Genomic DNA, 11,335 nt, shown 5'->3' on the forward strand with positions numbered 1-11,335 from the left:
CTGTTACCTGACCGTCCATCAAGAGACTGTGAGTCTTGACATGAGGGCAATGGTGGCCAAGCGAGGGCAGTGGTGGCCTAGTGGGTAAGGAAGTGGACCCGTAATCTGAAGGTTCCCGGTTCGAATAGCAAACTGCCAAGTCCCCACACACTGCTCCCCGGGTGTCTTCATTGGCTGCCCACTGATCACTAAGGGTAATGGGTTAAATACAGACGGCACATTTTGTTGTGTGCACTGTGAGCTGTGCTTGCTGTGTATGACAATGACAATCACTTCATGTTTTTGATCAAGCCTCCACCAGCAACAAATGCTGCCATCTAGTGGTGTTCATGTCTGGGCCCATGAAGTGTGATTGTCAAAGGGTAGTTCCACCCAGAGCGAAGAAAAACTTAGGCCCAGTTGTGTGAGTGGGTGTGTCCAGGTGAAGATGAAGGCGTCGGTTTCATAAAGGGCCAACGTAAAGTCTGGGACTCACTCTTCCACGGACTCTCAGGTGAAGACACAAGCTCCACTGCTGCTCAGCCAAAGAAACGAATCCAAGATGCTGAAAATGTCCTTGGTGAGTGCCTGAGGTCTCCACTTTTCACTTATATTGTTCATATGTCCACCTATTAATTATCTTGATATGGTATGTGTGTGTATTATAACTTTTTGCATTTTCTATTAATATAATATAATGTATTATCATGCCTTCTAAAACTGCTTGTATTACATTAATTTTGCTGCCTATCTACTTTAAATATGTTTGGACCATACATAAAATTAAATGGTATTCAGTTCACTATGGTCTGTGGATTTAAAAAAAAAAAATACGTCATCCATTGTTTAATTTGTATTTTGTTTATTTGTAATTGTGCATTAATTGTCCTATTGTCATGTTCTAAACGACCATTGTTCTGGTGTACGTGAGCTGGCACGTCAGGCACTGATGTGAGCGTTAACACGTTAGACGTCGAGGGCTGTTTACTCAAGAGGGATTCATTAGGCTGATACTGTTCTCAGAACAGTTCTCCGCCCGTCTATCGATCATCTCTGTTTTATCTTATCCTCACCTACGTGTGAAGACAGGGCGACGGACGCTAATTAGAAAACGAGCCGCGGTTTTACCTGCGACTTTACTTGTATCGAATAATTCAGCATTTATGTCGATTGTAGTTAAATTGGGAAGCGTGGAGAGCAGTCTTGCGCCGTTATTTATCAGGATGCGCAGTGGAATTTACAATGATGCTGACGTCAGAGAGAGAGAGAGAGAGACGTACCGGTTCCGCAGCGAACGTCGCTGACGCGCCGTGTGACGTCACTGCCACCGGTACCGTGGCGACTTGCACGTGCGCACTGGAGTAATCGCGCGGATCGAGGAGTTTCGCGATGGTTTGGTGGTTTTGGATCATCGAAACGCTCCTCGCCTCCCTTCGGTTGTAGGTGATTTCAAATCAAATGATGAATTTGGGGCCTGGTTTGATCAAGCCAGTCCCTCTCATCATATAACGAGGGTGTTAATGAGGTGAGAGGATTAGGCTCTGGCAGATGTGTTAAGTGCTTTGGTATTTAAGTGTTCGAAAATGCATAGTGATTACGTTTGTGATGAGGCACTTGTCCAAATCTTTGCCACACAGCTCATATTTTGGACATGCATGCCGTTACGTTGTCCACTACTGCTTTTATCCATTTGATTAGAGATCTTAGTGTCCAGAAGGGAAAAATAGGCTCAAGCTCACAAGTTAAAGTTTTGTTGTGCACATTTGGCCCGCAAGGCGCGGCAAACTGAGAGGTTTTGGTGAGAAAAGCATATTTTTCACGGGCTGCAGAATGCAGTTTCTGTGTCCTGCTTGTATAGACGTAATGAGGCACAAAGAGAAGGTCTGTATTACGTAAAAAAAAACGACCTCACTAGCACTGTATAAAGCATGATCAGTTATTATGGAATTTGTCCATTTCCTCCTCACTGTGGGTGATTGATGATTTCTTTGTTTTTTTTTATGACTGAGCTATAACGGAAACACCCTGAGAGAATCCATTACTGGTTCCCCAACATGGAGGCCGGAGAGCCAAATAAAAGCTATTAGCTTCTTCCATGTGCCCACTCTAGTCTACCCACACAGACTCTAGTCTGCCCACACAGAGGGGTGTTTTATTTTTTAAAGCGCACCCAATTGCAATCAAATTTGTTATAAAGGGACCAACGTGCAGAATAAAAGAAAAGTAACAACAGTCCTTTCTAGTTGCTTAATCTGTATTACTTCCTCTACCCTATCCCAGGTCAGCCACCTCCGCAAAAGCAGGACGCTGCACCGCAGGACCAAGGATGATGAAGATGACGAAGACTTCTGCGTGGTTGAGTGGGACGGCGATGGAGACCTGTGGGGTGCTTCTGGCCCACTGATGCGTGCTGATTTGTGCAAAAACAGGGCACAGAGCTGTGGGTCCACAGAGGAGGAAGAAGATGAAGACTTCCACATTGTCGAGTGGGACTGCGTCGGGCCACAGGAATGCAGCAGTGGGCTGTGGAGTGAATCTGATCAGACCGGCCAGGACATGGTCACTGATGAGTTAATCCTCAATAACCCTAGCCAACTGCTGCATATCAACCAGATACAGCAGGTACGCCACGGCACAACACTTTTTTATGTAAAAAAAGTATATACAAATCTACACAATTATTGAAATAGTATCACAAATATCTATAAAAATCAAATGTATGGTGTAACGCTCTAGATCATTTTAGCTCCAATGAACAAATATGGACGCATACTGAACAAGCTGGTTACGTTTGCTCAGCTGACCAATCCGCTCGTCTCCAGGCTCAACAAAAAGGTCATTCATTCAGGAGCGTAGAATTGCCGCACCCTTTCTTCAGTTTTAATTTCAAGAAAATTGGCTCCTGCAGATATTTATCATCTCTGATGTGGCTATACTACTGTAAATTACTGTGGATTTGGGACAAAACTCGATACTGGTAGACATTGCCAAACATTTTGTATTTTTTATTGAAATGATTGGTTTATTTTCAGCTATCCAGGTACCTTCCAGATGCACTGATCCAGTGTACGTGGACACTGGTTTACAACACCTTCAGTCACGGCACCAGTCTGAGCACCCTGTACCGGACCATGGCTGACCACGACTGCTGCACACTCGTGATCATCAGAGACAACCATGAGCAGGTAGGACATGGGCCAGGGTTGGGGCTGTATGAGACATGACGGGGTGGAATAAGGATCTTCAAAAGGTTGTCCTGAGCTTGTCTATCTTTTTCAGTGTGGTTTTTCAATGTTTCTCCAAGGTGTTTGGGGCCTTCTGCACAGCTCCCCTGAAAATCAGCTCGCTGTACTACGGCACAGGGCAGTCCTTCCTGTACTCATTCGCACCACACCTCGAGGTAATCCATCATTTCTGTCTTCTATCCTATTTCATTTTGACAGTAATGCATTGCAATACATTTTCCATTTGTGTGTGTGTATATATATGTTTCGATTTGGCCTTATATTAACATCATGATGATTTTAGGTTTACAAATGGACGTTCACCAACTCCTACTTCATTAAAGGAAGCAAGGAATATCTAGCATTTGGAGGAGGAGGGTGAGTGAGCAAAAATATGGATTTGTCTGTGCCTTTCTGAATTTCTATTAAAATAATATTTATATTGTCTCATTCATTTATTCTTTTGCCCATTCATTCATTTACAATTATTAATAGTCTTTTGCTGTTGTTTTTTTCCCAGTGGTCACTTTGGGCTCTGGCTCTGCGGGGACCTGAACCGTGGCAGGAGTCAGAAATGTGAAACCTTCAACAATGACCTCCTGTCCTTCACTGAAGACTTCTTTATTGATGCGGTTGAAGTATGGGCTCTTGTCTGAGCTGAAGACGTCCCGACCACTGCGCCAAGTACAGCCCCTTAGGGGAACGAAAGAGACGGGACCCATTGGACATGGCTACCATCAGGACCCAATGAGTTTGTTCCTGCAGACAGATGATAGGCGAGCTTTCCCATCTCTGATACCGAGAGGGCTCCTATGCATGAAAAGCGGAACTGTAATTCTCTGATCATGATAGCTGATGGCTAGATCCTGATAAAAAAGTAAATGATGATGTTAGCTTTGAGAAGCAACTTCAATCAATGTGATGTGAGACAAGATGTGAAGGTTGATGGGATTTGTGAGGTGCTGCCACACACCGCAGGTTGTCTAACTGATGATAAAAAAATAGGGCATTTGCCCGCATGGCGAGATGGACAGGAGAATATGTCGCCACTAGAGGGAGCTGTAATATTAGAAACGAATATCTCAGCCTCTGTGTCTGTGACAGATTCTCTGATGTAAAAAAAAAAAAAAGTGTAGGAATAAAATTAGATTGAACTGAAGCTATTTTGGCTGCATGTGTGTGCACTGATTTTGTCTGAAAACATCCTCTGTTGTATACATATGCATATGTTGGGGCAGTGATGGCCTGGCGGTTACAAAGGCGGCCCCGTAATCAGAAGGTTGCACGTTTGAATCCGGTTCAATCCGCTGAGGTGCCACTTAGCAAAGCACCGTCCCCACACACTGCTCCCCGGGCGCCTGTCCTGGCTGCCCACTGCTCACCAAGGGTGATGGTGAAAAGCAGTGGACACATTTAATTGTGTGCTTGTGTGCTGTGCTGCAGTGTATCACAATCATAATCACTTCACATATTTGTTCCTCACCATTTTTTTGCCAATTTCATCAGATTGAATGTAACCTGGTTATTTTGTCAAAAAAAGAAGCCATTGTTATCAAAATTTCCATACAAAGGAGATTTCCACAATTTCTGACGCTGTGCGCGTATGCACATTATACCATCATGTACCCTTTACCAAGGCACATGTTGCCAAGGGAACCAGGCTGCTGGCAGTAGCGTTTATGTGCAGTTGCAGTTTAATAGTTATGCACAACCCATTGGGTGACATCACCACCATTATTCCCGCATTCAAGCTGAACTGGTTGACATTTGTCTAAACAGATGGAGGCTCTGTGCAAGAAGCAAATGGTGTTTTAACATCTGTATGATAAAAGAACAGCATCACTAGCAAGTTATTTTTGGACAAAAAGAAATCTAAGAAAATTTGATAGAGTGTGGAATAGCTAGGTCTTTCAGTGCATAAATCCCCCATAAATCCTCGATTTGCAGAGGAATGGTAATTTTAAAAGTTTGGAACAGCTTCTTCTGGAATGACACTCAGTAAACTCACAGTATCAACAGTAAACAGTATCTGGATATGCCTGATACAGTATGACAGTATAATGATTATCCTGTTTGAATTTGTCCATTTAACCTATTTTAATAAATTGTTTTGGTGTTTTCATATTGGTGAAGGATAAAATAAAAGCCTCATTTACATTTAGAGCATTTATCAGACGCCCTTATCCAGAGCGACTTACAATCAGTAGTTACAGGGACAGTCCCCCAACCCCGGAGCAATTTAGGGTTAAGTGTCTTGCTCAGGGACAAGATGGTAGTAAGTGGGATTTGAACCTGTGTCTTCTGGGTCATAGGCGTGCGTGATACCCACTAGGCTACAACCACCCAGTGACTATTTCTTTTCCTGAGTAGCAGTTGAGTGAAGTTTGAGGGAGGAAGGAGTTACAAGTAAAGTCATTACATAATTTAATTACAAAAAAATTCTAGTCTGTCACAGTTACTGTAGGATAAGGTGTAATTAAATTCGCGTTAATAATTGAAAGATTCATAATAGCAATTTTAGTTACAACTTAATGTTGAATGCAAATATGTTTACTTTGTTAACCTTGCCAATATGTTTAAAATGTATCAGTGATGGACTAGCAGGTAAGGAGGTTTCTTGTTCAAATCCCAAACTGCCAAGTGGCCACTGAGGCCTTTCATGGCTTCCCACTGCTTACTTTGGGTGATGGATTAAATGCAGATGACACATTTTGTTGTGTGTATCGTGTGCTGTGCTTGCTGTGTATCACAGTGAGAAAAAAATCCCTCTCATTTTAACAAAAATGGCATAGTGGGAATCATGGGAGTGATATTTGTGTGCAGTGCCTGCTGAATATAAAAATAAATGTGAAGCGGACATTGTTAGTTGAAGGTGACAAATCACTGAACAATAACCTGTTCAGATGTTAAATACTGTATCCTTCCACCGAAAGGGTAAAAGTGTTCAATATCTTTGTCATGAGCTTTCTTTCCATCCATCCTATTTCTGGTTGGCGTAAAAAGCAAGCAAAGGGATGCACAAGACCATTTGTGTTGCTAGTCAGCATGCGCTATTATCAAGTAAGCAATGTCACAACAAGAAAGAAACACATAGAAATAACACAAGAATAGACTGCTACTATGACATAGTGGCAAGGCACAAGATCATGGGGGAATTATGGGAAGCATGTGAGAGACTAGTCAAGTGCCCAACTCTGTAGCCAATAAACAAACCTGAACCACCCCCCCTTGTCCCTCCCATTGACTTTGTCAAAGTGATTTCGGCAAACCTGCACAACCTTCTGTGCAAATCGCACAGTTCAATTTAAAGTTTGACCTTTGCAAGATGTGATTGTCACATGACCATTAGAAGCAGTGCATTGAAATGGCTCTGAAACCAAGATAGAGGAGAGGTTGATGATAGCAATTTAATTCAACCTTATCATCTTACAGTGACCCTGCAAGGAAGGAAGGATGCTACCAGGATATTTTAGCAATTGTATTGTATTGTATTGTATGTTTTACTATATAAAAATAGCATGGCATACCTGTAGACCTATTTTTCATTTGTTAAATGAAATAATGAGGTATAGTCACAAAACGCATTCTGTGGTCGTAGTAGCCAAGTGGGTAACACAACCACATCTGAACCAGAAGACTACAATCCAACCTCACAATATTTAATGTTATAGAACTTTAAATTTTGTGTATATAACTGTTGTAATATTGTAATATAATTGTAATATAACTGTATGATCATTTAGTAAAATGAGGCCTGAAGACTGACCTTGTGTTTGCTGCTATTACATTACATTTTTTAAATTGATCAATTATAATGATGTTAATTCATGAGAGGAGTTTGGAAGTAGTTAATGATTAGTATTGCTATATAAAGTAAGGTTAAGGTTGTTTTTCATATACATATTTCCATTGAAATATGTAAAAGGCCATACGACAACAAATAGAACAGGTGAGAAGGAGGTGTGTTAGTAGGTTTTATGGTATGGTTCTGTGCTGCTCCATGACAGCACAAACAGTTGTGTGTCATAAAACTTTTTATAGCTCTTTACAGAGGTAGCGGTATCGTAACACAGCGCTGCTGTTGCTGCTGCATTAAGGAAGTTGTAAGGAGCACTGGGAATATCAAATCAAACATAGCTGGTTTATGGCATTATTGCGCGTTTTTAGAAAGTGGTGTCTTGTAGATTGCACCAAACTGTATAAAGCCTGCTCACTGCAATGGGCTCAGGAAAAAGAGGTGAGGGCCACGCTCTTTTGAAACGCCATTGAAAAAAGCATTTACATTACATTTACAGCATTTAGCCTTATCCAGAGCGACTTACAATCAGTAGTTACAGGGACAGTCCCCCTGAGCAGTGTCTTGCTCAGGGACACAATGGTAGCAAGTGGGATTTGAACCTGGGTCTTCTGGTTAATAACCAAGTGTGTTACCCACTAGGCTACTGGCCATTGGTAGTCTAATCATGAAATTAACTAGCATCAGAACGCAACTCTGCAAGGTGCCCAAAACCAAATGCACAAATGAACAATCTGCATAATGAGTCAGGGCTCCCAAAACAAGACAAACGGTTAAAAAAAAGAAAGAACTTTTTAAAAAAACACCAGTTAGAATAATCTGGATTTTCTCCTCAGCATAGATATTTTATAGTACAGAATCGGTGACCCCAGCATTTTGTAAAGAATCCAGAGAGGTTTTAAATCCAAAGACTGAGTGTGTGTGTGTCCAAAAATCGCTCATTCGCTGATTTAGGTAACATAATTATCTGTGCTTGCAAGGTACATGTATTTAAAAAAGGCAAAACTGTTCTCTCTTCAGATGTAGAACGTTTAAGGGTTTATGTTCTACATGTAAAATGATTCCCAACAGAAAGGGACTCATCACCTGCCCTTTAATAAGTCATTTATTTTTTCCTTTTTTGAAGAGAGCCCTGAAATGTTTAAGCTGTTTGGAATATGGCCAACGTGAATCATTTCATGCAATCTTCATCCTCAAACATTCTTTTATGTGTACCTCTGTATACAACCTCATTTGTAACCTACCACGGCGGCAGTGGAGAAGTACACACACACACGCCCACACAGGGGCTATTCTGAGCGGTGGACTCCCGTTTGTGACACGCGGCACGAAAGCGTTTGATTTGTTTCGAGCACTCTATACTATTTAAATTATCACTGCAATTCTAGGCTGCATTCGAAGCGAGCCAGTATGGTGCAGGAGCTGTGATCAGACAGAACTTTCCGTCGGTTTCTAGGGCAACGTGACATGAACAGAATGGAGAGAGTTGGAGACAATAAGACGGCGCAGGCACAGGACAGGGGAAAAAATCGCTGGAAATTTCACCCCGCCCCTGTGCCCATGACAAATTGGGCGTGGCTCCTTGAAACAGTTGCGGGAGGCACCGTTGGCCACAAACTGAGAACACTGCGGGAAGCACCAGGACCGGGAAGCTCCGGGAAGTCACACCATCGCATGCACAGCGAGGTGGGGGCGAACCCTGGGTGACCTCTCAATACTGGCGACGTGTTTGCCTCACTTTCCCAGTGAGGACTCTCTAAGAACGTGGACACAGGAGAACCGAGAGATACGGCCGCGTGTCCCGGCATAAAATCAGAACGCGGGCCTGGTTCTACACACAAAGGGTTCCATTCCAAATCCTTTATTTCCTTTTCACTGCCTGAATGCCATTTTCTCATGTTGCACAGGGGGGGTGAAAAAATGATGGTGTAAAATTTACATAAATTCCATGCAACACAGGCACCCATGTGCGAAACTGTAGATGAGATACATTACATGCAAGACTCGTTTATTAATCAGTGGGCTGCTGATTTCAAAGCCGTTTTGGGCAGGTCTGCGGCTTTTAGCGGTCTGAACATAAATACCGGAAGACTGTACACCTCTCTGCCTCTCCACAGTCCAGCTACATGAGAAGCTCCACACTGGGAGCATTAATAGCAAGAAACCAGTTTGGCTGCATGACTTGCTGGGATTTGGCTGTCATAAAAAAAATAACAAAAAAAAAAGGTTTCTCATAACATTAGAAGACATCATAAAGATGATTACATTTGACCATATCAGCACAAATATAAAGGGGGTGGGGAGTTTAAATACATCTGAAAAGGGTTGTGATATTACATTCAGAGTCTAGAAAATGCAATGCCAAGTAGAAGGCTTTTTTTTTTTTTAAGGGGGGTGGCTTGTCTTATATTTTCAGAAAGCACAATACAGGGCACCAAATCTGATATTTTAAGCAATGTTATAATTTGTCTGGGAAAAAAGGAGGGAAAGAAACACAAGACCAAAATACAAAATTTTACTGTTTGTGCTAATTTACTTCTTCAGGCATATCCAGCAACAGATAATACGTTTCGTCTGTTCGTCCAGATCCGTGCTGTCACAATGAAAGATATTGTCCTACTGTCCTGTCCCCTGAACGTCTACGGCAGCGCAGCTACACCGACTTCCGCCGCAAGCGGGGGTACTCCCTGAAGCTGTGGCCGGGGGAGAGGGTGCTACCCGGGGAGGAGAGGCCCGTGTTGTCCCTGGGACTGCAGGAGCCGCCCTGGATCCGGTAGGAGATGGAGTTGTAGAGGACGGAGCTGACGTGGCAGCCCGAGTGTCCGTGCCGGGAGGGCGGCGGGCTGTCACACAGCCCCAGCTGATAGCACATGCAGGAGCAGAGCGAGCCGAGGCGAGACTCCTTCCGCGGCCGGTCCTGGGGCAGCGGGGGCCTCAGGTAGAGTCCGGGCCCGCGGGCCCCGCGGGGGTCGTGGCCGTCCCGCTCGTCCGCCGGCAGGGGGATGAGGTTGATGCAGCTGGTGCCCTCTTCCATGGGCAGGAACAGGGCGCTGTGGCTCCGGCTGCGCCCTTCGCGGCCGCCGGCCATGGCGACGAGGTTGCGGCCCCTCTTGACTGAGGCCCGATCCTCCGCATCCCTGCGCTCGTCCTCGCTGTTCATGGTGAGGAAGCGCAGCACCACCAGGTTCAGGAAGGCCCCGATCACCGTCAGGCCCAGCAGGATGTACATGAAGCTGAACGCCACGTAAGGCGTTTTCTCCTGCAGGTCCCCCTTCTTCTGCAGAGCCACAAAGTCCCCGAAACCAATAGTCGTGAGTGTAATGAAGCAGTAGTAGTATGCGTGGAAGAACGTCCAGCCCTCGAAATGCGAGAAGGCCGCCGCGCCCACACAAAGGGTCCCCAGGCACGACAGGAAGCCCACCAGCACCATGTTCTCCATGGAGACCTCAGTGCGACGGAAGCCCAGGCAGCGCTTGGCCCTGCTGAGCAGGTGGCGCATGAACGTGTTCATCCTCTCTCCTAGACTCTGGAACATCACCAGGGTCAGGGGGATCCCCAGCACCGCGTAGAACATGCAGAACACCTTCCCGGCGTCGGTTCCCGGGGCCGCATGGCCGTAACCTGCAGAGGGGAACCAACAAGATGTTTCACAATGTTTCAAAAAAAGTACTTTCAGCTCTACTGTGTACAGTGGGGAAAAGGGGGGACTTGGCGGAACCCCGAAAGAGAAGGGAAGGGAACTCGCCTATGGTGGTTATGACGGTGATGGCGAAGTAAAAGGAGCCCGCGAATTTCCACTGCCTGCCGGCGCGGTGCGGCTCGGCCTGCAGGATCAGCCGCTCGATCTCGCGGTAGTCCTCCTCGGAGAAGCTGTACTTCCGCTTCATCTCGCTGCGCTTCTGCTCCAGGACGCGCTTGCGGGAGCCCTCGGACTCGGACTCCAGCGCGTCGAAGACGGCGGCGCCCACCAGCAGGTAGGAGAACATGCAGAGGATCAGGGACAGGGTCCGGACGTTCTGCTTCTTCATCTCCGGAGTTGGGAGTCCGAACAGGTGGCGCGGTTCACCGCATCGGGTGGAGGAGGTCCGGGCGCGGCGTCACTTTTTCATTTCATTTCATTTCATTTCTTTTTTTTTTTTTTTTTTTTTTTTTTTTTTTTTATGACGAGTCCGCGGTCCGTCGCGAAAGAGAAAAAGTGTCCCCGACGCCGCCGAGGAGCGACACATGAAGCGCAGAAGTTCGACGCGCCGACTGGTGGGGAGAGCGAGAGACGCCCAGTTCTCCGTCTCTCTCTCGCGGCGCCGCTTTTTAACTCTTTCCGCTGCGCACGGTTTAT

At 45.2% G+C, this 11,335-nt stretch overlaps 2 protein-coding genes across 4 annotated transcripts; one reads left to right on the top strand and one right to left on the bottom strand.

Annotated features, from left to right (window-relative positions):
• The first annotated feature begins 534 nt into the window (after window positions 1-534).
• LOC114798728 (oxidation resistance protein 1-like) lies at window positions 535-4,160 on the top strand. Of its 3 annotated transcripts, none has more exons than XM_028994648.1 (6): window positions 535-559; window positions 2,260-2,601; window positions 3,012-3,164; window positions 3,284-3,379; window positions 3,508-3,581; window positions 3,724-4,160. In XM_028994648.1, the coding sequence occupies exons 1-6, from the start codon at window positions 542-544 to the stop codon at window positions 3,857-3,859; spliced, it is 819 nt and encodes a 272-aa protein (XP_028850481.1). In that variant the 5' UTR covers window positions 535-541; the 3' UTR covers window positions 3,860-4,160. The 3 variants fall into 3 exon arrangements, with proteins under 3 accessions (XP_028850481.1, XP_028850483.1, XP_028850482.1); XM_028994650.1 differs by lacking the exon at window positions 535-559 and adding an exon at window positions 1,338-1,422; XM_028994649.1 differs by lacking the exon at window positions 535-559 and adding an exon at window positions 1,359-1,504.
• Window positions 4,161-8,349: 4,189 nt separating this feature from the next.
• On the bottom strand, window positions 8,350-11,118 carry kcnk15 (potassium channel, subfamily K, member 15). The gene is made up of 2 exons (XM_028994205.1): window positions 10,745-11,118; window positions 8,350-10,620 (listed from the first exon to the last, which is right to left on the bottom strand). The coding sequence occupies exons 1-2, from the start codon at window positions 11,025-11,027 to the stop codon at window positions 9,653-9,655; spliced, it is 1,251 nt and encodes a 416-aa protein (XP_028850038.1). The 5' UTR covers window positions 11,028-11,118; the 3' UTR covers window positions 8,350-9,652.
• Between the last annotated feature and the right edge of the window lie 217 nt (window positions 11,119-11,335).

This window comes from Denticeps clupeoides, chromosome 10 (assembly GCF_900700375.1).
Source record: "Denticeps clupeoides chromosome 10, fDenClu1.1, whole genome shotgun sequence".
NCBI lineage: Eukaryota > Metazoa > Chordata > Actinopteri > Clupeiformes > Denticipitidae > Denticeps > Denticeps clupeoides.

What these genes read in the sequence shown, in the direction of transcription:
- LOC114798728 (XM_028994648.1), top strand. An exon ending in TCAGAGACAACCATGAGCAG is followed by an intron (nt 3,165 to 3,283) that starts GTAGGACATGGG and finishes TGTTTCTCCAAG; the next exon opens with GTGTTTGGGGCCTTCTGCAC. An exon ending in CATTCGCACCACACCTCGAG is followed by an intron (nt 3,380 to 3,507) that starts GTAATCCATCAT and finishes TGATGATTTTAG; the next exon opens with GTTTACAAATGGACGTTCAC.
- kcnk15 (XM_028994205.1), bottom strand. Translation starts at nt 11,027, where the DNA reads ATGAAGAAGCAGAACGTCCGGACCCTGTCCCTGATCCTCTGCATGTTC. An exon ending in CACCGTCATAACCACCATAG is followed by an intron (nt 10,621 to 10,744) that starts GCGAGTTCCCTT and finishes TCCCCTCTGCAG; the next exon opens with GTTACGGCCATGCGGCCCCG.